General features: G+C 35.7%; 1 protein-coding gene across 9 annotated transcripts in view; it reads right to left on the bottom strand.

Moving 5' to 3' along the window:
* DOCK4 (dedicator of cytokinesis 4) overlaps positions 1 to 26,154 on the bottom strand; it is a 237,028-nt gene that overhangs the window by 7,109 nt on the left and 203,765 nt on the right. For 6 of the 9 annotated variants that reach the window (XM_085219421.1, XM_085219388.1, XM_085219411.1 and 3 more), the window contains 16 exons: positions 24,963 to 25,056; positions 22,702 to 22,850; positions 21,556 to 21,642; positions 20,281 to 20,385; positions 18,123 to 18,264; positions 17,328 to 17,494; positions 16,529 to 16,615; positions 14,739 to 14,915; positions 11,374 to 11,457; positions 9,505 to 9,624; positions 8,501 to 8,622; positions 8,114 to 8,234; positions 7,526 to 7,622; positions 7,206 to 7,315; positions 5,971 to 6,138; positions 3,852 to 3,924 (listed from right to left, as the gene is read on the bottom strand). In XM_085219421.1, coding sequence (XP_085075547.1) covers positions 3,852 to 3,924; positions 5,971 to 6,138; positions 7,206 to 7,315; positions 7,526 to 7,622; positions 8,114 to 8,234; positions 8,501 to 8,622; positions 9,505 to 9,624; positions 11,374 to 11,457; positions 14,739 to 14,915; positions 16,529 to 16,615; positions 17,328 to 17,494; positions 18,123 to 18,264; positions 20,281 to 20,385; positions 21,556 to 21,642; positions 22,702 to 22,850; positions 24,963 to 25,056 — 1,903 coding nt within the window. The remainder of the gene's footprint in view (positions 1 to 3,851; positions 3,925 to 5,970; positions 6,139 to 7,205; positions 7,316 to 7,525; positions 7,623 to 8,113; positions 8,235 to 8,500; positions 8,623 to 9,504; positions 9,625 to 11,373; positions 11,458 to 14,738; positions 14,916 to 16,528; positions 16,616 to 17,327; positions 17,495 to 18,122; positions 18,265 to 20,280; positions 20,386 to 21,555; positions 21,643 to 22,701; positions 22,851 to 24,962; positions 25,057 to 26,154) is intronic. The other 3 variants (XM_085219393.1, XM_085219398.1, XM_085219404.1) reach the window with 3 other exon arrangements.

The raw sequence follows: 26,154 nt of genomic DNA, 5'->3' as shown, positions 1-26,154 counted from the left end.
GCTGTCACATTCAGGCTCTCTGACTTGCCTTTCTTTGTTTGGCTACAAATATACAGAATGAAAACTAACTGCATGCCTAGAAAGCTCTCACACTTACATCAGGATTTGAAAGGCTCTTAAATAACGCCTGTCAGTCTCCTGATTTGCCTAACCTATGCATTTGGCCCTCCGGTCAGTTTGAGGCTGTATAGCACTTTGGACCATTGATAACAGCAGCTGAGATAGGGCCCATGCTGCACTGCAAATCCGGCCACAAAGGGAGATAAGCTTGAAGCCTTTTAATATTATCAGTTTATCTTTGTCCCTATTCAGAAGTTTCTAGGCAGAGAAGGACAGATTATTCATATTCTGTTTCCATTAACTCATTTTATATACAGAATGGACTAAAGATGGGAACTCGCCAAATTCCAATCAACGTCCCTCGGAAAGCCCTCAGGCTTTTGTTGCCAGAACTGAAAAAAAGGTGGAAAGAAGGGCACAAAATTGAGGGAGTGAGAATGGGGAGAAATAAAAGTGTTTGAAGAAAATCAAATGAATACATTATTATGGATTAGCACAATTTATATACACTGTTTGTATACGTGGTCCAGGATCACGCAAATCAAATATCACCTTGACATGTCTAAAACTGGCTGTTCTGTTTATCTGTGTTACTTTTTACCAAACACCATGACTTTAACTAAATGATCCCCATAAGGCTGGGAACAGCTTCCATACTAAAACTAGATCATTACTTGTCTTCATATAGTCACTACTATCAGAAAGAACAAGTTGGACAGAAAGTTAGGGCATTTAACATGAACAGCACACTAACTAAATATCTGCAGTTTTTATTACAAGTCCTGAGAACAGTGAAGAAGCTGCTTCCAAAGAAAATTAACAAAAAAAAAAAAAAAAGAGACAAGTTTAAAAAAAACAAACATTGGGAGGTGAAGAATTCCTGAGACTTTTAAAAGCCCAAACCTCTTCCACCAAATCCAAAGCTTTTTTGGGAAATAACACGATCATGCCTGGCTTTGACAGTTTCCTTCTCATTGGCTCATACCACACATGTGAGAAGAGACCTACCCGGATGGACTGTGTGCTCATTTACAAAAATTAAATGAAAACCAAAGTACTGCTGCTAAACACCAAATTATGTAATCAGTTATTGCTATTGCAGCAACACTAAGGTATTTCAGAAGGACTGGAAAGGCACTGTGCTAATCTATACAAGACTTAACACAATAAGTACAGTACAAATAACATTTGTTTTATAGCTGTAACAATATCAGTACAGTATAATTGCATGTTAATTGACTCCGAGAACAGCACACAGAATAATCAGTCTATTTTCTAGAGGATCATTTTGCCTTTTTATTGTCAGATCATGCAATTCATTGTTTGTTTTTTATTGTAAGCTGTCACCTGGCAATGTGGTTTTGCCTTCAACCTAAAAACGACTTGGCACCAGGCCTGGGTACTTCAAATTCCTGAATCTATTGAGAAGCTACTTTTTCTTTTCAAGTTACCCAAGCAGTTAGTTTTTTGGATTGCTTAAGACTCTGGGAGATAGTATTTATCTTAACAACTCTATAATGTACTTGGCTGTATAGGCCATTACAAAAGCTTTGACATTTTCACATTATATTATGTTTTCCATTCTGTGAAAAATTTTACATCAAAAGATGTACAAATTCTTATACAAATCAGCTCTTAGTGAACAAAATCTGATTCCTAGACAGTTCTTGTTATAGTTTTGAAATGTTTTTAATACATCTATTTCACTGTAACCTTAAATCACAGTGCAGCAAAGGGTAGCACTTAACAAAATTATGGAGTATATAATAGATGCAGGGTATATAACAAAATACTGGAAAACAACTTTGCAAACAATATTGCATTTCCCCATATGAAAAATTATAAAAGAAAATACTTTATTTATTGACATTCATTGATTTCTTATTTACTCAAATTAGGCCAAAGTGTAACCAAAAGCACAGCAACACATTTGTCAAGGGGATTTGCAGGCAGACAACTTCAGAACTCTGCCCATTTCTTTAGCTTCCTTTTGCCCTAGCCTCCAGAAATTCATCTTCTCTAGGCTTCAGCTTCCCACACTTCTCTCTAACATCACAGTTGGGTGGGGGAAGAACAGATTTCTTTAGCAGCCTGCTGCAATGTTCTACTGCAGTGTCCCTTTCTGCGAACCTTTGGGCCCTTTGGAGCATAGCACTCAGTCCAAACAGACACTGCTTTTCCCCTTTTTTGGCAGTGTTTTGAAACTTAAGAATATTAGCATGTTTTATTTGTGAGAGCTGCTCCAACAGAAATGCTTCCTATGTTATTATGTTGGCGCACGACATCAGAGGTGGATGTTGGTGGTATGGCTGAACCTTCTCAGCAATATCCCGTTACATTTTGTTACCTTGAGACAGATGGCAGCAGAGGACCAGTCTGACAGAATGGTGTCTGCCATGGAAGTGCGTATGAAGCAAAAGGGGTGCCAATGAATTCCTCCAGGCAGAAAAAATGGCACCATTTGTAAAAGACCAACAAAAAACACCTTCTGCCTTTTGAGGTGTTCTTGGTATACCTCACTTGCAATGCATGGCCATCATCATGACAACAAATTGGAGGCCATTATTTGTGAGGTATGAGATCCTATGCAAACAGGATAGTCTTACCTCACTCACAACTACTATCTTTCTTGTACGAAAATTTTTGCTACAAACTTATTTTTGACAAACTTGTTATTGAGAATTCACTTGTTTATCACCTTGGGATGGTGCACTTGCAAACCTTTCAGACATAAAAGGATGCCTGAGAGCGGTCCCACTTCTTCTTCATCATCATTGCTTTGAAGGGTTCAAGACTATGACCTCTGGACATGCACATTCATCCCCCCCCATCCCTTCTCTGTCTCCACTAGGCTGACAATGAAACTCCTCAAAATAGACCAGTGATCTTTCTTCTGTCTCTCTGACTCTTGTTCTCTCTTTTTCTCTCAATTTCTCTTGTGGGTGATCTCTTTTCTCTGTCCATCTCTCTGTCTCCTTTGCTCTTTGTCCATTTTCCTCCATTTTCTCTTTCTGTTCTTTTTATCTCACGAAGTTGTTAAGTAATTGCAAGATTTATTTCACTTTCTTAGAAGTCATAGCTCTTGTAAAGTCATTAAGTCATAAAGTTGTTAAGTAATTGTGAGACTGATTTTGGTTTCTTAAGGTTGTATAGTTTAACTGCAGTTTAAGATAGATTTTCAGTGTGCCATTTTCTCAAGTCATATCGTTCAGCTGTGCAGGTAGGACAGATTTAATTGTTAAAATGCCAGTATTTCTATGATAATCGTGTGCCAAAATCTGGAGATAACTGTAGTAAATAGATTCTTACTAAAATTGATGATTGCATATGGATCTCTGCGTGTTATATCATATGGACAGGACATGACATTGCTGACATTCACTGATGCTTGCTGATACAGTTATGGAGGCCTAACAGTGGATGTGAGCACAGTGAGGCAGTGGGTGGTGCGTTTCAGCTGCAGTGACAGCGACATGAAAGACGAGCCACGTTCCAGACAGCTATGCACAGCTGTCACAGCACAGAATGAAAAGCGTCTCTATCAACTCACCCACATGAATTGGCTAAGGGTGGCGACTGCACTGGAAAACAGTGTTTTGTAGCTGAGAATTTGCTCTATCAAATAGTGTTGTTGTGCTTATTGTATGTGTTGTAGTTTTCATGGAATTAAATAGAGGCACTACTTTCGGAGAGACCTATGTAATATTTTGAAACTCAGAGATAATGTTATATACTCAAGACAATGTTTTCACTGGTTACCAAAATCAGTATGGTGCAAAATTCCCACTCACCTTTGTCAGGGCCAGGCAGATTAGAATCACTTCGTGGCAAAGCACCATCTCCAATATGATTAAACAACATTCTCTGTAAATCAAGAACATAATGGTTTATTAATAACTGCAGTTGTGAGTAACCTTTGAGAGAATAAATATATTTTTGTTATTTTCCCTACCACACAGGACTACTTGGAGGTAGAGTGATAAATGTCACCTAAGAAAATAAATACTTGAATAAAAACTCATACACAAATAAGGTGTATACTCGTCTGAAAACTGTACACACTGAAATCAGTGGGAGGGTTATAACATACTGAATTCTGACAGTTTCCTGCTCCCTGAATGACAAAATGAGGCTCAGCCCTCAGTCAGGTATCTGACTGAATACTAAACACATGGAGGAACTGATTTGCTATCTTTGAAAAGCATTATGTGTTATTTCCAACGCTAACCTTTTTTTACCAATATCACTCTTGCTTCTCTTCAGGAAAAGACCTGATCAAAGTCTCTTCTTCTTTCTTTTTGGGTTGATTTTAAAAAAATAATCACAGTACATTTATGAAATGATTTTATAATTCTACCAATTATTTCTTTTGGCAACATTCAAATAATCAGTGGGTCAGTATTTTATCTTGACAACAGGAACAAACAAAATATAGTCAATCCCACAAGTAATACAGATGTACATTCCAAAGGAAACAAGAACAGAGTAAACATTACGTTATTTTTTTAAAATGAGGCAATATGTGAAATCCAAATCTGTAAATCTCTATTCTATTATCTCCTCCCAGTGTTCACAGAGCCAAGTCATCAAGACATGATGCTATGGTTCCATACAATGGCAAATCCTCCTGCAGAGCAATTATCATGGGTCTAACACATTGCAGCTCCATGTTACAGAATGAGGGACAGATACTTAGCCAATCCTACTTGATTTAAAATACCTCATATGAGAATGAGTTGGTAGATTTTGAGCAGACTCGGTTTGCTGTCTGTGCTGTACTAATCATACTGAATCATGCATTATCTGTTTTCCCAGAGCTACCATTAAACTGAGGTGGCGTAACTACATATTTACTGATAGAAAATGTGATCATATATTCCTGCCTGATCTGGATCAAATGTTCACTACATAGAGATTCTGTGGGATATTAGGACCTGGTGGGCAAGTGTGGTGATGTTGCTGAAATCTCTTATGTTGTGAAGGTCAAGAGCAGAAGCTGAAAAAGCAACTGAAATTGGGGAAGCTAAAAGAGGCAAAAAGCTTCATGATTTACAGAGATATGAGAACATATTGAAATAATGGAATATAAAACCATACAGAAGAGCAAGAGCAATCACAGGATATGTAATGAAACTCAAAAGAATCAAAAACATGAAAGCCAAAAAGCTCCACTAAGAAGAAGTAAAGCACAAAAACTAAAAGAACCAGTCAACTACAAGAGACATTCACCCTCAGCGTATGGGAGGAGCTAGAGACACACCATACAACTGCTCAGCCAGAGATCAAAAAGCAATCACAAACAGATGGTGACCAAACACAGCTGTACATAGATGACCTTAAGCAGCAATTTCAATGAAGGGATCACATGAAGTACTGCTGTGGTATGGTTCTATGCAATCCATCAAGCTTCCTTAAAAGAGAGCTGGATTTGGACTTGAAAAACATTAATTTTGCCCGTGCATCTTCTTCTGCCAGGTTGAAATCTACTGTGAACCTTGCATTCATTAAGCCAAAGACCTTCATAAATGGGTGATCTTTTTCTCGTGACTGTAATATGAAACTCTAACCAAGACTGTAAAAGTTAACTTGTGTTAGAATAAAAACAGAGAGCACGAGTTAAAACTTGACCATCTAAATTCTGATAAGAGTTCCATGTATTCTTAAGATATATCTCCTTACAATTGCTCTTTGAGGATTTCTTTTTCCCATCTTCCTCACGAGGCAGAGAATCAGAACTTGCCTTCTGATCACAGCTCATTTTTAACGCTCAGAAAACAGAGCATCAGAGAAAGAAATTGTACCTTTTCCCAGAAAGATACATCCTCATTCACAGTTATAAGGGTAAAACTGTTAGACCTTCTCATCTTTGAAACATGCTTCACTGTACAAGCAAGATAATTTTCTACTTACCCTCTCTTGGGACACTGAGGGTAGAGACAGATTGGGAGATTTTGCTGCCAGGCGAGTCTCTGAGAGCGTGGAGGCTGGGCATACATGCTCCTCAGCCTCCCTTATCGAATCTCGGGTGGAGTGGGAAACAGAAGCCGCATTCCACTTGGCAAAGCAAGAGTTTGCAGTCTGGGAGCAAAAATGGGATAATTTTTCTTTGCGGCAAGCTGTAAAACCGCATTATTTAAAGAACACCTCCTGATCTTTCCTGTATGTTGGTTTGGCTCCACAACTAGTGAGAAAGTGCCCAGTAGATATACCAGCAAGCATTTACTGACACCTGTTGATAAGTCTGGCTCAGCTTTAATAATAATTCTTAAGCCCTCAGGTAAAAGCAAGAGGACTTCAACAGAAAGGAAGAAAAAGTTAAATCGAGAGCCAATTCAATAACTGAAGAAGAAAGAGACAAGAATATAATAACTACAGAGAAACCAGAAATCCAATTCTAAAATTCTATCAAAGTCAAAACCTGTGGTGGAAATGAGAACTACTGCTGAAAAGAGGGCCTTTTACAGGATATTTATGTTTTCTTCTTTCTCAGCTTCAGCAAGATGTGCATAGTCTGATACTGTGGATTTAAACAACATCTATAGAAAAGGAAAACACTTTAGGAAAACAGGTCAATTCAGAAGAAAAGATGAAATAAGGATTCAAAACTGCCTAGCTTACCAAGCCCATTTTGCATTTCAGATAACTTAAAAAGATTCAAATTTTATACAGACCTATGCACCAGTAATTTTAAGATAAGGACTCAACTCATTATTTCCTCTGGAGTTACAAAATATCATACTTTTCCAAAACTCCGCTGAAAATAGAAATTGCCACATGGAGTGCGATACGATCTCACAGTGGCTAGGATTATCTATTTCAGAAGAAAATGAGGGAAGTTTCCAGTTTTTCTTCTTCCCCAGATTGAGCAAACAAACACTGCTGTGTCAGTCAATTAGGATATGCAGGTCTTTCTCCAAAGAATAAATATCAAAGCTAGATCTCAACCTTAAAAAGGAAGCAGAAATGTAACAAAATACAGTATATTCTCTTCACATCTCTTTTGTGTGTGTGTGTGTGAGAAGCTATCTGCTTATAGAAACAAAAAAACTGAAAATTAACAGCTCTGAGCAGACAGTGAAACTGCTCGAAGTTCAACAAGTGCCTTTATCATCTTCTTAACTAGAGTTAAGAAGTTATCTTCCTACCTGTGAGGCTTCCAAAGAAGTAGGGTAGATGGCACTGCAGGGTCGCTCTCTGGGGGACAGGCAAGAGTTTTCTCGGGAATGCTTATGTTTGTCAGATAACAGAGGAGAGGCTAGAACATAAATGTGTCAAGTGATTTCACACTGAAATTCAGTCATCTCAATTCTATAAGACTATGACAAAAAATCCTCAGCCACTACTACTAATGCTCATTCTTAAAAAAAAAAAACCAAAAAGGCTAAATTTGATGTCTGGTGACATCATGCAAAAATTATTTAAGGATTCAGCTATGAAACATCAAGAATCATTTAATTCAGTTTACCATGGGAGGACTGACCTCTTGCACTGGATGGAGCAGAACTGGTCACATTAGGTGAAGCAGAATGAGTAGAGCTCAAGCTTGAGGTAGATGGACTTGGCTGTGTATGGAAAAGATAGTGTTGTTACCACATCATACTTATTAGTTTGGAAAGAAAAATTTTCAATATATTTCACCCAAACTTGTTTTTTTATTGTAAAACAAAGAACTAATAATTTGTTATTGATTTTTCAGCAAAACAGTGTAAAGAACATTAATATAACCAGACAAAAAGCAAATAAGTAGAAATACAATTAATGTATTAACATAACTACATCAGTGTGATTACTGAATAGAAAAGTCTGGGTAAAGTCAGATAATTTTGCATAGTACATTGAATTTGTCAAAAATTCTTACTTGAAGTTTGGAAGAAACTGTTACATAAAAATTGTTCTTTGTAAGTCAAGGAGGCTAACAGCCCATTTAAATATTTGTTTTTAAAATGTATCAGCAGTAACTTTTAGATTTCTGAATGAACTAATAGAAGCATTAATTTAGTAAGTAACTTCACAAGAAAAAAAAAGTAGTTTGAAGAATGACAATAATTTGTACCTGCATGTTAAAAACTTCATCAGAGCTTTCTGACTGCCCAGTGATATTGCTGACTTCAGCAGAAGCTTGGGATGACAGTGACGAGGATGAATACCGATTGACAGCTGGGTAACTCAAAGGACTGTTTTAAAAATAATGAAACACAAAATGATTTACTCTAGCTGTCAATTACAATTTTTCATGTGAAAAAAATACATGCTATTAATCTCCACAATTTAATCTAAATTTTCTAAAGAGAAAGAAGAGGGAAAAGAGAGACAGAAGCAGCTATTCATACCTGAAGATACTTCAGACTGACCTTAGAGAAAGCACATACACAATAGAAGTATTCTAAGGATCATCTTCCATAAGTAACAAAATCTATCAATTTCTAGTAATTTAACTTGCCTGCGTCGCGGTATTACCCGAGCACCATCTGGACTCATAGAAACAGGTACTGAGTTTCGACACACACGAGGACTTCCATTTGGAAAATGGATAGGGCTAGCTTGTACACAGGCAGAATATTCCTGCAAGTTGTTAAAAGAAGGTTAATTGAAATGAACATTTAATTGAGTAGTTATAGCTGCATTTTATCCTGCCAAGAAGGACTTGAGGGGCCTGGTGGATGAAAAGCTGTACATGAGCCAGCAGTGTGCTCTTGTAGCTCAGAGGGCCAACAGTATCAAAAGAGGGGTGGCCAGCAGGGCAAGGGAGGTGACTGTCCCCTTCTGCTCTGGCCTCATGAAGTCCCACCAGGAGTACTGCCTTAAGGGCCTTCAGCACAAGAAAGGCAGAGGCCAAGATGATCAGAGGGCTGGAGCACCTCTCCAGAAGAAAGGTTGAGGGAGCTGGGCTTGTTCAGTCTGGAGAAAAGAAAACTCCAGGGAGACCTCACTGTGGCCTTCCAGTACTTAGAGGGAGCTTATAAGCACAAAGGAGGCCAACTTTTTGCACTGTCCAATAGTAATAGGACAAGGGAGATTTAGGTTAGGTGTTAGGAAGAGATTCTTCAGTCAGAGGGTTTGGAACTGGGTGGTTTTTCAGGTCCCTTCTAATCCAAACCATTCTTTTAGATTAGTCTCATCATTAGAAAAAAATATTTTAACTTTTTGCTGATGATAATTTCCCTGTAGTCAAACATGATTATCTAGTTGTAGGTGCCCCTGTTCAATGCAGTGGAGTTGACCTATAATGGTCCCTCCCAATTCTAAGGATTCTATGATTCTATGATTTTTCTCTTACTGCATGGAAAGTTAATTAACTTTCCCTATGCTCTGTGATACTGTAATTCTGTAAGATGTAATGTGGACAAATAACCAAAAGATGTCACTATTTGTTGCTTAGGAAAATTAACCACTGTTACCGCAACTAGACTGTCTTCTGGTTCATCTGTGCACCTGCTCATATACCTGTATTCCCAAGCTAGACTTCATCACAAAGAACTGATCCACCAGCTTTTTGTGCAAAGGCCTCATGTCCTGGGGCACAAACTTCTCATGCACAGCTAAGCCAAACTCCAGAATTTGGGCCTGTAGGAGAGTCAGGAGGAAAAAAGAAGAAAAAATACATTTTAGATCTCTTTTCTTTACACTTCTATCTTTGAACAACCCAGAAAGTATCTTAGGAATCCAAACAAACAACAACAAAACTAAAATACATATTAAAATAATTTGTTTGCACCTCTGAGAGACCTGTAATCAAAGCAGATCTAAAAGTCCAAAACCAAAATCAGTGAAACACATATGGTACTTCTCATTTTACTTGGGCAACCCTGCCCACAGCAGGGGGTTGATGTTTCTACCATTATATGAATTGATAACCTCTGAATTATAAATTAAAAGAGTTAGCAATATTAACCTGTAACTTGAAAAACACTGTAATGTAACATTAATATATATTACCTAATTTAAAATGAGCTTAGTGAGTTTGCTTTCGTTTATACTATGAATATCTGTGCCTTCAGCTGATCTGACCGAAAGATATCACTACACTGACAAAAAAATTTCCATCTTGCCAAATTCCACTTTTTATCCTAATCTGGCAAGAAAACTTGAAATTTCAACATGCTGCATAGAGTACAGATAGGTAAAAGTCAGTTAAAAGAGCTGAAATGGTATGATAAATTGATCAAAATAATTTGTTTCAGCATTTCCAGCCTTCTTATGTATAATTTCCCTCTTGGATAGTCTGCCAGTAATCTGTATACTTAGACTGAATTACAATGGCTAGGTCTCTGTATCATGACATTTTCTGAGGGATAGGGAAAATGGAAACATTCTCCTTTCATGTCTCTCAGTGAAAAATTCTAAATCTTTTCCTTTGGTTTAATCATTGTCTCTTAAAAAGAGACTACTTTAAGTTTAATCATTTTGCTTATTGCATAAGCAAATCAATATTTTGGGATAATTTCATAATCATCTTGCTTTGCTGAAAATGTAAACAAAGAGTAAAATAAATAATAATTAAGAAACCCAGCAACTGTTTTATAACATAATCAAATTCTGATTCATACACAGTTCATTTATTTTTAATTTCAAAAATTTTGGTAGCAAATTCTACGGGGATATTCATAATGTCAGGACTACAATAAATAGGAAAATGAAGAAATAACACAATAATTACTTAATGCATAAACATTCAATTCTGTGATTATATCACCTGGTGTTTATTTTAGTGCCTAACCAGACAGGCAATTATTGTTAGTGCTATTAGATATCTTCCACTGTGTGTGTGTGTGTGTGTGTGTGTGTGTGTGTTCTCATATACTAAACACTATAGTAAAAATGATGTTTGTTCTGTCCTAGTGGTAAAACACAATGTACAAATATTTGTTTAAGCCAAACCATTTGCTCAGAATACTGTTTATTCTGTAGTAGTACTAAAATACGTTGTGCAAATATTTGCACACAATCAGCACTGTACAAAAATTTGCCTCTTGTTCAACTCTTAATTTATAATAGTTTGAAGTGTTTAAGAAGGACAGAAGGAACTACGGAGAATATATTAACATGATCTGGAAATGCTTATATATGAAGCTGCTGTCTACTTGCAAACTAATTCAATACTGGAGATCACTAAGCAGTTAGTAATCTGTGCAACCTGATGTAGTGAGCTTACTTTTGCAGGGGGGTTGGACTCCATGATCTGAGGAGATCCCTTCCAACCCCTACAATTCTGTGATTCTGTAAATTCTGAAATTTTGTACTTTATTTTGGGACACATCATTTCAGCTAGAACAGCTAAGTGGGTGACCTAGCCAGGATCTTTCCCCACTTTACCTGCTCAAGCATCAGTTCCCTCAAGCGTGTAATCTTCTCTCCATCTTCTGGGTGGTTCAAAACATATTCTTTGACAAAGAATGCCTAAAGGAAAACAACAAAAAACAAAAAATGAACAAACAAAAAAATCACAAAATAACAAAGCAAGTAGAAACAAATCTAGTCTGTTGGTTTTTGTTTTTTTAACTAACAGTTTCTTCATTGTATTTTTGAAACAAAAGCTCTTTTTGCAACGCTAAACAAATAATTTTTCATTTCCTCACTGGTAGAGAGTATGAATAAATAAAACGGAGCCCTTCTTGAAATGGATTTCAACCAGTTGTTCAATATCCTGGACAGATCCTGAATCAAATCTGGAAACTGGCAAATCACAGATGAAATGAAGCAAAGGTCACCTTAAATAAATATCTCTCTCCCATTGATTGTGAACTAGGGGTTTCAAATAATTGCAAAGAGTTAGACCAGAAGCCTTTTCATACTAGGAGGTTTGCTATCATTTAAATATAAAGATACGATAAGGACAGCATGGAACTGTAAACTACTATATGTATCAAAAGCGTGCCAGTATTGTGAGAGCGTTTCTCACAGTATCTTATACACTCTTAAAATTAATATTTGAAAGAACTCATGATGACATTGATTTCAGAAAGCCACACTTTTTCACTTCAGGAGCATCTGACAAACAATACTTGAGTGTGTTACATGACTTTCCATCCCACTTCTAGTGCTCTAATTGTACCAGTCATAATACCCTGAAGTCATTCTTACGTACCAGCCATGGCCTGGACATAGCAGTCACCTTTTTGTTCATACTTGCATTTTAGCATGGCACCTATCCTATCCCACAAGGGGATTGTACTGAATTTACAACTCTGCTTAGCTCTATTATATATAGAAAATACCCGGCAGCTCATTTGAGACATTTACAGACTTTCTCAGATTTGCATTTGTCACAGAAGATCTTCTTTTACATACACAATTTTCTCTCCATAGAGTTGAAAGGATAATAGTGACTGCTTTGTGCTGTGTTTCCCACTTGTCTTAGTGATTCACTCGTATAGCCCTTACAAGGCCCTCCAACCAATTTCAGCTATTAAAATTTTTGCTGTGCATAATGATTTGTAAGTATAGGTAACAGTGGAGCTGGAAATTAATATACTCCTTTCTCTGACAGTTCCAAAATTTCATGCTGTGGCAACTCATGAGACCTGTCTAGAAAAATGCTGATACTGTAGCGAAGAATATTTATTTTATATGGCTCTCTCACTGCAGATAAGTCAGTATGAAGTCTTATAGGTTTAAACAGCAAAAAGGAGCCCTATGATACTGCCTTCTAAATTCTCAAATCCAAAACTTCTGACAGCTGCTTTTTTTCCCCCCTCTTGATGTGTTTTCAATATTGAGCAGGTGGTGTCCCAGTAGTTTTGGGCTGAGATTTATACAGAACTGCAAGAACTGTAGTATGAGTCAGAGATGTAATAATTTAAGCAAAATCCCCAGTATTTTAAGAGGAAAAAAATAATCAGAATTCAATTAAATCTAGTAAGTCTTGGAGCCCATGGTTTCCAATAATTGAACCTGAAAGTGCTTCTACTCAGTTCCAAGCACATGCAAAGTAATTAAAATAAAAATACGTTATAGCACAAAGTGCAATGTAAGAGGTGTTAATGATCACAAAACACACTTCATGCTTTTTAGCATACAGCATACAGAAAGATATTGCATAAGAGATATCACTTTTCTAGATTTTCTTAGGAGGTATTTCCGTACTAAAAGCAGTGAATGAAAGGGTAGCTCCAACAGATGTAATATCAGCCAAATTATTGCACAATTAGACACAAGCCCTTTTTATTATCAGGAGAAAAGATGGGGAAGAAAAAAAGCAGAATCAAGAAGATAGCACTGACCAAAAGGGATTATTTTCTTGTCTTTACTTTTTAAAGCTGGGAAAGTTGCCGAAAGGGAAATAAATCATCTGTAAAGACATGGTCATACCTACCTCATGACCACATGCTTGGTGAAACATATATGTTGTAATGTCCTATCTTAGATATACAGCCAAAGAGAGAGAGAAGAGGGAGGTACAGGACAAAGGGGAATAAAAAGCTACAAATGAAGACTATCTAGGAGACAAAGAATTGTAGCTAAGAACAGTAAAAAGAATGGAATGAGCTAGAACCCTCAGTATGCTCACAAATAATGGAGACCTATGCAGAGACACCTAGCCAGCTCAGATGAAATTCATCTATACTGCTAATTCAAATTGTCAAACTATGTCAGACATAGCTCTGACATGTCTATATTGCTCCAGCAATTCCATCTGTGGTGCCTTCTTTTGCTAAATAAGCTTTGTTGTCCTTTTTCTTTAAAGGCAGCTGGGAGACAACAAATATAGTATTTCTTTACCTTAGTCCCACAGCTTTCATAAATGCTGCAGCACTAACGACAGTTTCTAACACTATAGCAGAATGAATCTCTTGTAGTTTAACTTAAATGCAGCTTTATGAAATTTACCTCTGTTGAACGAACAACGAATTTTACAGCCCTTAAGACAAGTGGGTGGTTATTCAACTTGAAATTTTCAGTAGAAAAGGCACAAGTAGCTAATTCAAGTATTTCAAATGACTACTGTGAAAAACTGTGAGATCAAGCCAGGCTGAGAAAAATAGCCCTCCTTTCTTTTTATTGCTATTTCAAAGTCTCATGTAAGTTTGTGAAAATACATCATCCCCAAAATTTAAGCTTTTCTTAAGATGATTCAGAGATTATGATAACAAGGCACAGCTTCTGGGGACAAATCTAGCACTGAGATAGAAGTTTGGATATTTTACAAGTATAGCAGTTACAGCTCACTAGATTTTTCCAGAAAACAGTTCTCCTCTAGAATATGGAGAGGCAGAAGAATAAAGATATAGAAAAATGATTCCATAAGATAAATATATTTGTTGTTATGAACTATTTCTCTTAAATCAGAATATCATCTCACAAAAGGAAATGTGCTGGTCAGCCAGAAGTATTTCCTTACTTGGGTTGGCGTGTACATATTACAGCAATATAGTTAGAACTGACTACTTCTTAAGAAAGATAATAAAGAAAAGCACTAACCACTAAACAATACAAGCTGAATGTTAATGTTCTAATCACTGCAGTGTATTTATGACATTACCTGTAGAAAAACAGTTGTTCCCATAAAGCTATATATATTTAACATCAGCTCACACCTAAACTGCAATATAACTGCCATTAAACGTATAATTTATAATAGTTTCTATCCTCAATTCATACAGAATTTATCAGTTCAGGAAAATAATTAGAAAGAAATAGTCTTGTAAAAAAATTTTATAAACACAAAATAAATTGCTCACCTCTTGGTACCTAGTAACACCACCATTAACTGCTGCATCAATGACCCCATTTAGACACATTGTGAGAGGGTTAATGTTTTGCATCTGTCGAGTTTGACACTGACTGATCAGTGTTCTCAGTTGCTGGTTCTTATTTTCTAAGACTTCAATGGCATTCTCAAGGGGACTCATTTCCACCTGAAAGGGGAGTGAGGAAAATCAGTTAAAAGACGAACGATATTAAAGGTAATTTTTTTGTTGAATTCTAAACCTGAAAATAACATTATTCTATGTTGTAGTGTAATGTGACAGAAAGATTTGTTTTTCAACAAAATATCTGAATAAAGAGACATCACGTTATCAAGGGTCAAAGCAAAGAACCCTCTCTAGCAGGTTAATTACCTGACCCTGGGAGATTGCTCAGCATCTGCTACAAAACACATACTTCAGCATGTGGTGAAATTTGGGATTTAGAAGTTTTTGTGAATTGTCCTTGGTAACTCTCCTTAATTAGGGGGGAGGTCAGAGAATGCTTCATTGCACTTAAGGACACAGAGCAAAGCTTAAGCATGGGTGAGCTAGTTCCCATACCCGACGTATAATATAGTCAACAGCTAGATGGTATGGATGAGAAGTTGGAATGTAGGCTTTGATGACAATCGAGTTACAGTCAAGAGCAATCATTGAACAGGATGTGCCTGTCTTCCAGAGTGTGAGGAAGCTCTACTCACTGTTGGCATGAACTGCAGGAAAAGCAATAAGCAGAGAGATGGGAAGAGGGCCTGTAGTTGGCATATCTTACCAAAACATTAAAGCACAAATATGAGTCGTGATCTAGTACATGCCCAGAAAAAAATATGAGAACTAGCTATAGGAAATGGTGACTATAATGGTAATACAGTAACTGAGGTGGTTCTTCTTTATTCCAATTTCCATGTAATCATTAGTTTGAGGTCATATGTAAGATCTTTGTGGAAGTCAACTAACAAAATTTTGTGTTTCACACATTTATTTTTTTTATTTTTAACTAAATTATTTTTTTTGTTTGTTTGTTTTCTGCAAGACAGTTCAGTTTTACAACAGTAACCCTATAATTAATGGGATTTTTGTTAAGAATTGCTTTAATAGGAAGGGAAAAAATTACAGATGTTACGTTCTCTGGCTCAACAACTGACCAATTTTTTCAGAAATTTTTATACTAAGAGCACTCGTTAGAATACATTTGGAAAGTATTTAAGGATTTTCTAAGAAATAAAACAAGGAATGAGAAGAAATTACAATGTGTCAGTAAAAGATTGCTACATTAGACCCTATTCCTACAAGATCTGCATAGGCCTGCTTCCGTGGCCATGCTGAGAAGTGACAATTTCAACAGAGCTCTAGGTAGAAACAGAGATATACCCACATGGCATTTATTACAGTACAGGGAATGGAGAATACTTACATTTCAGGAGTGTTGAAAGACACATTAAACTACAGATATTCTAAGTATTAAATTTTATGCTGAAAGAAGTAATTTGTTCACAGTAAGTATTGCCTTTTACTGAGTTCTGGCTGCCCATTATTGTTCATGGCTTTTTTTTTTCCTTGCCTGTTAAAATGAACCATAAATCTGGTTTCCTTGTAATACTTTACGGGATAAGAGAAACTGGACAACTCAAAATACTTTGTAAATAATTTTGTTGTACTCAGCTTCAAATCTTGCACAAATAAATTACATCTGGGCAATTAATCTTAAGGCTGTTTTCCAGTAAGGTATGGATGCAGAAATAGAGCAACACAATACACATTACAATCAGTCTTATACTCACTACTTCACGTTTTTCCACTTCAAACCAACGAGAGATTCCAGGTAAACTCTGCACCAAGATCAGTGTAGTTCTCTCCACCCACAGGCTCTACAATATACAAAATCAATTTATTTCCATAATTTATCTCTAGAAGTTTCTTGACTATTCCCAATTTTCTTTGTAAATACATCAAACATAACAAACAGCATACATAAAGCAAAAAAAAAAAAGTACTAATATCCAGGAATCTATTGAAATGTCCATCCCAGAAGCCTATGATTTTCACATTTCTCAGAACTTTCTCAACTAAGCAGTAATTTCTGCCACTTCTCTACTCTTATACACGTGGTATTATTCTATATTATTATCTCTGAGAAAAGCTGTAAGTTCGAAGGTAGTTTTTAGTTTTTATGGCACAGGAATGGAACATTATGCTATATCTTAGTCAAAACTGTCCTTCCTCTGCTCTCATTAGAGGGAATTTTTGGTAATCCTATCTATACTACAGAAGATTAACTTAGCAATGTTTATCTGTCTGCCTTATAGGCTTCTCTGAGAAGGCTGCTCTCCTCTCTGCAGTTCTGCCTTCAAAGTAAATCATCAAAGTAAATCCCCTATCGCCATATACAGAAAGACCTTGCAGCTCCTATATAACTGTTACAGGAATTTTAACTAAAATGAAGAGTAAAAGAGTCAAATTTGACCTACTGTTTCCTTTAGAGAGTGTGTCAGAACACACTCAGTTCAATAACACAACCGTAACTGATGTTTCAAATAAATCCTTAGGTCTAGTAGTTTGGGAAAGTGTGTGGTACTCTACCTTGAACTCATTCTCCTTGTCCTTGGTACCTTTGTGAAACGGCCTGTCATATCGGAATCGCCAGATGTGATTTACTTTGTAGAAACTCTTGATGTTATCTGGAATGCCATCTCTCTGCAGGACTTCTTGATTTTCTGGTATTGGTGTCACAGCATAGATCTGCAAGTCTGTTACGTAAAGAGTTAAGGCTATTCCACGTCACTGAAATTAGCAAAGTACATTGCCTCCTGAGATATGACAGAATAAAAATTGTTTTCAAAGTCTGTATCATTAAATGCTTCTAGAATACTAATGGCTTAGGAAATGAACTTAAGACATTTTTTATTATTTGGGATTTCTTTGTTGTTGTTTTTTTGTTTGTTTTTAATCTCTTATTTAAAAAAGAAAAAAAAAAGATAAACAAAGCTACTTACATGGGATAGTACATGGAATAAAAGGATTTAATTAAATATATTCTTATATACTGGATGTCATGCCAAGCCAGCATTATATTTTATTGTAAGAACTTGAGTTATTGTAACTTGAACTGACACACCATTATCAAAGCTATGAGAGTTTCATGCGCATTTTCGGTTGAAGTAAGAATCTTAATAATCAAGAAATTTTTAAACAAAACCAAGAATTGTGTGAAAATAAGTCTGAACAAAACAGAGTGAGTGGGACAAATTGCAGGGGATTTCTTACCTACCATTTATTTAAGTGGGAGCTGATAGTTATTGAAATTGGTTTTAGGAGTACCTACATTTTTTAAAACCTATACAACTAAATGGCATGGGTTTGTGATTATGCGGATACACTGCGCTTCTGCCTGAAAGATTGTCTCATCTGGTTGATTTGCATGTTGCATAGCAATGGCATGTGGGAACTCATTCAACATTCGCTGCTGGAAGGCCTCCAGTCTTTCGTAGTCATGTCCTCGGCAAACGAATTCCTTATTCTGAGAAAAAAATATGAAAAAAAACAAGTGCAAGTTATGCAAAAATGAATGGGTATCATTTAAATAGATTTAAACACACAGTCTTAAATATACTTTAAGGGCAATTCTTACATCATTTTATCATCAAGAGGAAAAAAGATAAGAATCAAGAGGCCTGGATGAAAATAAGATATCTAGATGAAGGAATATTTACTATATAAATGATGTTTTATTCAGAAGTCTGGTAAAATGAATAATAAAAATCTGAAAAATCTGAAGGGAAAAATTGTGTAGCTAACCTAAGATAACAGACTGTTTAACATATGCAATGAAAACACAATGCAGCAAACAGTTAAAACTATGAAATCAACTGACAGTCCATAAGGAATAAGAAAACCGTATTTCTTTCAACCTAGATGCTCACAATGAAGTTGCACCATTGTTTTCCTGAAACATGAACATAGATACAAGTTTTACACCTAACATGAGCTTTCTGGATATGAAATACTCAATGGAACTTGTCCCCAGCTATGGTGCTGCTGAGGGCTTCTTATATGTTTGAAATAAAGGAAATTACCATTTTTCTAAAAAATAGTATTATATGAACTTTATATTAGAAAACTCTCAAAAGTCATTACTAATATGTTCTTCTCGAAGCTGATTTAGATAGAAACTATAGTTTTCCTTATACTATCTTGACAAGGGACAGGAAGCACTGAAGTCTGAGATCCTGGACTTCCATAGAAACTGCTATAAGAAACCAACTGCAATACTGCTAATGTGCAACCAGAAATTAAAATTTGAAAGCTTTGCTCTTCTTTACTGAAGGTTTATTCTTTATTCCTTCTATGGCAAATATACCAGACTTTAAAAAAGGTACAAACTGCTTTCCCCCAAAAAAATTAAATCTAATGTAATTAAGTTTTGAGGTGTTGCTTGTTGGTGCAGGAAGCATAAATCTGTTCTTTAGTAGTGTCATGTATGTTTAACTTGGAAAATGCATCAATACTTTCTATGCAGACATATAAGCAGTGAAAGACTTACAGGTCTGAAAATACAGCACTCCTGTACAGACTTTTTCCAGTACTTTTACTGTATTGGTTGAAGCAGTTTTTAGGAACATCAAGCATTATATCCTTTCTAATCAACAATTTCAAATTGGTTTCTCCAGAAGATATATACAGAGAACAACAAAACCTATGTGCCTACAAGGCTGTTTTTGAGAAAGGATTTAAATGGAGATTTTCATTCTATATTTACAATTTGGAATTTGCAACTTTCCAGACACAAAGAAAAATTTGGCTTTTTATGCCTCCTCCACACAGAGGTGGTTCCATCATCACTTATTTGAATTATTACAGGAAAGGGAGCTTGGATTATGACTGCAGTGGCTCCACAAATAAGATGGATTCTGTTCTCTTCCCAAGGTGACAGTCAATGCAGCTAAACCACTGCAGACTGTGGAAGAGGGGAACAGAATAACAAAAATAAAATATTCAAGGGCACTTTGGTAGCTTCAGAATCTAAGATTAATGTTCAAAAGTAACTTTATATATCTTGTCAGCTTTAGTATACTAATAAACAATGGAAGTCAGAATGCTGAATTTCCAACTCACTTTAAAAAAGTGAGATTAAGAATGTAATTCCTTCAGTGCTCAATTACTGATTGTCCGACTGCCAAATGACACTTCTTTTGATAGCTGCCGTCTCAGCAGCCACCAGCAGAAACAGAACAATGGGAACAAGCTACCATAAAAAGAAGACAGTGATTTCTGGAATAGTTCAGGTGCACGGTTTCCAACACAAACTAAAATCTTAAGCATATGTGGGACTCTAGAAGCTTATCATTTGTCTTTCTGTTAGATAAAACCTTTTCTTGCCCCCGATAACATGAGGATATTGCATTTATCACAGAGAATTCCCTGCTTCTTATAGAACTTATATATGGCATGATCAAATTCTCAGGTAGAGAAAGTAATTATGAAAAACAGCACAAGTCCAGAATTACTCAATTTGGTTCATTTTCAATTCACTTACTCTCAAGAAGAACGGAAACTTTTTCCCATAAAATCCAACTCTGAAAAATTCTGGTTCCAAACGCTGTTGATCCATAATTTTATCATACAAAGATGCTTCCATCATCTGGTTGAGATTGAAAAGAAATGCAATTTAGTGTTGTTTGAAAACACAGTTTTACCTTAAGCTGTCACAAAACACAAGGTGTTTTGATGCACTCCTCTGGAGTACTGCAATTGCAGTGCATCTCTGAGTAAAAGTAAGCAGCCATATTCAAAACAGTCACGTTCAAATCATACCAGTTTCCAATGATTTCTGTGCCTAACATGACTTTCTTGAAAAATCTCGTGATAGTAACTATATCATTTTTGTCAATATATCCCACTTTTATTTTACTCAAAATATTAGCACATAGTCATCTTTATGTCAAAGTCTTTTTTTCTAATTATGAGATTTCACCAAAAAATTCCTTGTTCATACTTTTTTTTAATGCTGTGAAAATAAAAGCATTAGCCCCATTTCAGCTAATGTAAAAAGCTATTTAATGTGTATGTGATATCTGTAACTGCTGAGTTTTTACTGCTATGAGAAATCCCCTAGCCCTCCTTCTTGGGTTAAAACTTAGGTGGCACAGATATAGTAGAAAGATACTGACTAATGCAAGCACAGAACACATTAAGTACAGTTAATTATATATGCATAAAGAAATTATTTTATTAATATGATGACAGTCATTTTTTGTTCTTGCCTACAGCATTCTGCTATTGAATTATCTAAATATATATATTAAGTAAGCAGATCATAAGGAGTATTATAGTCATTTTATTATGACTTATTATCATAAAAGACTCCTTTTGTCTATATGAATTAAGCAGATCATATTTTTATGCAATACATAGATTAGCGAAGTTCTATGTTACTTGTTGCAAGCTGTTTGTTTCCAATTACAACTGCAAAGATATGCTGCTGCTCTTAACTAAGGACTGCATAGAGCACATTCCCTGGACAAACAATAGGAAATCAACGAAACTGCATTGATAGATACAATATTTTTGCACGAGCATGCGCACAAAGGAAGCGCTATACAGGTACGAACACTGCAAGATCACCTCTTCTTACACACTTCAGTTTACACTTCTTTTTATAATCTGTTACAGAAAACAAGTACAAGCTTTAAAAAAAAGTGTTTTCAAATGGAACTGAAGTGGCAAACTTAGGTTTCCAGGTAACATTTTATATTCCAAAAGATAAAAGCTTTTTGATCTATGATTGATGAAAAGCACTTAGGTACATTACCCTCATCTTGCTAAGGTTTCTGTAGTCATAGTAGCTCTCATACTGTTCAGCAATTTTCCTGCATAAAATAATGCCATTTTCCCAACACTGCAAGCAAGTAAAAGATGTTTAGTAATTTCACAACTGTTTGACAATTCATGACTTATTAGTGAAGTCTGTTCTTTCTATACCAGGTCATATTTACAGTATAGAAGTGAAAATAACTGAACATATTGTTCATTAGACATACAAATAGCTATTAATACTGATTAATTGTTTGATGGATCTGTTTGGAGACTTATTTAATATATGATTCTTACAGAACAATCACTGTACAAGATATAAGTAATTATCTATATGATAATACTTGTAAGACTGATTCAAACGGGTAGGATTTTCACATTTTAAAAATCTGTTCCTCTTAACATATCCTGCTTAATTTTTCTTGTTTAGAATATTTTACTGTGCAATATGATTTAAACTATAAACTGATCTGAGAATTTTCTGGAAAAAAAATTATCATCAACATCACTTTAAAAACATTTCCAAGGCTTACCAGGATATTATACTACCTATGCAAAATTGCACTGAATTGCCTGTTCATCCCTGAGATAAATAATCACACAAAGGGCATACAGAATTTTAAATACAGGATAATTGCTCTTGCATAATTCAGAATAAGCATTCTCAGAGATGACAATGAACTGTGACCTCCCCAAAATGTTCTCCTTTTAGAGATTCTGCAGTTGATATTCAAAATGACACATCACAATTTAGGAGACATAAACAGATCTTATAATCCAGACGCTCAGAATGTTATTCCTCACTTGGTCACTCAGTGAAGTGTATAAGGTTTTTTTTGCTGTAGGGCTCATTTTCACCATTTTCACCATTAAAATGGGCAGAAATTATAACACCTTTTACAAAGTCCTTCGACACTTGCAAAGAGATCTGCTACACAAGTGGAAATTATTCTCACATTTAAGTGTGGGAGATTTCTAGGATACAAGCAGAATTAGAAGGAACCTACTGTGTCGCTAAGTAACTGCTTAATCAGGCGGTGACAAATACTTCCCCTCTATATTAGAAAATGCCAAACTGGAAGCAAGTCATGGAGTGAATTAACTATCCTTTCTAGATTTATGCAGTAAAACAGGACTATTTTACCTTTCCCCTATCAAAGTTTTGAATGATAGTCAGATGGAGATACTCTTTACGTTGCCACTCTGTTTGCATGGGGTAGTTCAGAAATTCTCTCAGGGGCCGATCAGACCACTCCAACAGCTCATCGTAAAGCAAGAGCGTGTAGGCAGCCTCTGCAAGACAAATTACGCCACAATACATATGAACACCAAGCAAACAAAACACAGAGAAAGTGCATGGTAATGTGAATAATCTTACTGAGATACACCTTTTTGAAGGAAAACTGATGTATTTGAAGTAATAAAACCAATGGTAGTGGTGATTTTGGACATTCTTAAGCTGCCCACTAGACTTCTTTTACTGCAGATTTAGTGCAGACGTCAGATACGCTGAGGTAGGTGAACTTGCCCCAGACAACTGTATCCTACTTCTGTGTACATTCCTCTAAGTCAGATGATGTTTGCCAGGCTATACAGGGATTTTTTTTCTAATAGTGTTCCTCTTATATATCTAGTCTAATAACATGTGGATGAAAAGCCATCATTGCAGATGTTTGTGGGAAAGGTGCTTGGAATCCAAGTGTCATAAAATGCTAAGTATGGTATAAAGCAATGCTGCATTACAACATGTATTTGGAAGGGAGACCACTTGAAGTTGCATAGTCAGTCTTAATTCTGACATCACACAGCTTTTAGACTGCTTGGCTAGGAACGTACATTTTCCAAGTTTCAAGCTACGATTTTGTTGCATGTTTACATAACAATTAAGAAAATATCCATGAAGTTGGTAACAATCATTCAAAATTGAAAGAAAGAAAAACAGCAGAGCATAAATAGATGTCAGGATAGCTTACTATGACCCTTCCTTTCTCACTTGACACTCAAGTTCTTAGCCAGGATTTTTATTTTCTAAAAAAAATGACTTTTTTATTCACAGAGAATTAAGACGCATTAGAAATAGTCCTCTGAATAGACTTCTTTTCTATTCTCATGTACTTGAATTCAGTCAATTCACAAAAGATCTGTATGTTGCCACTGATTGATAAGCAGCACAATGGACTACATAAGTCTATTTTCAAGTGGAAAGACTGCTTCTAACCATGGGTGTGAGCCAATTCTTCCTTAAGTCTCTCACAGCAAGAAATCTTGGAGTCATGGAATTTACCATGGCAAAGAATGTAGATGCTAATAATAGATACACAGGAAATATAACAAAGTTCTGAAGAAAAATTGTAAGCAAAATACCATTAATACTAGAATTATAATTAGAATATTAGAATTAGGATGACAAAACAAAATGAAAAGGTTCATATCACTGCTGAAGGTAAATTGAATGCATACTTGCAGTCGATTTCTAAAAGGAACGCAGCATTGCTTAAAGAGTTGCTAACATCTGTTATGTAAGATCAGGAAATTAATAATTTGGCAAAAAAGCCAGCTGGGACAAAGATAGTAGTGCTTGATAATCAAAACTCTCTTGTGATTCACTATTGCCAGGTCACATGAGGAAATGAAAACCCTCTCCTTAATATACCCAGCAATTTAGTTTAGACTTTAAAGCCATGAATAGCAAAGGGATTGTAAAAATTCCAAGCTAAGGACCTTTCCTATGGACCCTAGGAAATTCACTGCCAGTACGTACCCATAGCCTGTTTACTAGTGCCCACTAGCCAAAAAATCTACTTTTAAGAATGAAAACAATCCACAGAGATTCTGAAGGCATGAAGTTGCTGCTGCAGTCACTGGGAAATGGACAGAGGTATTACAAGGTCACTTGAGTATTATGGCAACCAAAGACTGTTTCATTTAAAGAGATACTGATTTTATTCATTCCAGCTATTCTTCATAACAGTCATCCAGACGAAGTGCCCCTTTTATTGTACAAATAACAATAATATGTGCTTATCTTCTTATTTTTCCATTTAAATGATAATTGTCAGCACTGGTGCTAAATTCACATTGAAAAGTACTGGACAATAGTACTGCAGATGTCATATGCAAAGATTCACACTACCAAACTGATTCACATAAACCTCATCTAAGCTTTACTCCTCTCGGTTGAAGAACAACTCATGACATATATTGCTAGTGTGCATCAGCAGTCATTTTTTCAACAAACAGAAAGTAGCAGAGTTGTAGGGCTGAAAGGAAGCCCCACAACTCTTAGAGAGACTAATTGAGCAAGAAAACTCAGCCTGAGTTTGCATATTCTGCACTGCACATAACTTTGAAGGTTTGCAAATCACATCTAGTCCTAGGTACTTTTTCTAGTTTGCATTTAGTTACCTGTAAAGTTTTGTGCTTTCAGATGTAGGTCATAGAGCTTATGAATATAGCGAATATACATCTCTTCTTTGTTCAGTTCAGTCTTGTAAAAATTCTGTAATAAAATTGAATTTCATAATGAAATGTATTAGATACTAAATATATCTATCACACACAAAAGATATTCAATACAATGTTTAGTTCCATTATATATTTGGTAGACCAGTCAACATGCTCTTTTTAATTCTATTTTTATTTTTTATTTTTTAAATAAAGAAAAAATGTGACAGAAATAAAATCTGATGTTTCTTTCCCTAAAAATACTAACCCAGCCCCAAAACACACCCATCTACCCTCACTTAGAATACTTAACATATTGCTGAAAGCTCCTTGTTGGTTTTAAAATGCTGACAGTGCTCTAACTTTTGTAGTCATATTTTAACAAAATATCTACTGCCTAATATGTCTGCTCTTCATTTTGTCATAATGAAATACCAGAAGGACTTTAGAACATTGACAAGAACTGTCTGGTACCAAAAATAGCATAATGCCGAATGAAAACTTGCTTTCTTCAGCCCTGAAGAAATGCTGGGAACCAAAAACATAAATATTGAATGCACAATTGCAATACTTAAAGTTGCACACTAAAGTAATATTCAGGACAAAATTTCTCTAGCTAGAGATTTCTGGATGAGTAACTTCTGTTTTCTGTATTTTGGATAAAATACGGGATGCAACATCAAAACTTTTATTTCAAAACATTCAGTATTTGCAAATGCTAAAATCAAGTATGAAAAAGTTATAAGAGGAGCACAAGTCTTGCACTGTCCACGTGTTCCATGTAGTCACTATGGGCATGGAGGTACAGTTCCCCTTGTAGCTACATTTAATGTTCAGGATAATATACTTTGGTTAACAAAAATGTATAGGATAGAACAATGTAGCACTGTTTCTCCTTAGCAATTAACTATTTCTGTTCTGTTATTCAAAACTCTTAACATATGAACTCTAAGCAAGTAGCCAAAATGTTTCTCCTATTGGAAAGTATTGCGTGAAAGTTGCCTACATTGAAATATTAACAAAGAGAAAACCAGGAGAAACATTAAAATAGTATAATGAAAATACTATTGAGTGTTTTTTTTTTTTTAAATAAACTAACTTCATAAAATGACATTTAGGCCAACATACACCTTCACAGTACAAAGACTTCCCT

The sequence above is a fragment of the Meleagris gallopavo genome, chromosome 1 (genome assembly GCF_905368555.1).
Source record: "Meleagris gallopavo chromosome 1, MGAL_WU_HG_1.1, whole genome shotgun sequence".
Taxonomy (NCBI): Eukaryota; Metazoa; Chordata; class Aves; order Galliformes; family Phasianidae; genus Meleagris; species Meleagris gallopavo.
The sequence above is the reverse complement of the archived record's forward strand: the minus strand, read 5'-3'. Positions and strand labels throughout refer to the sequence as shown.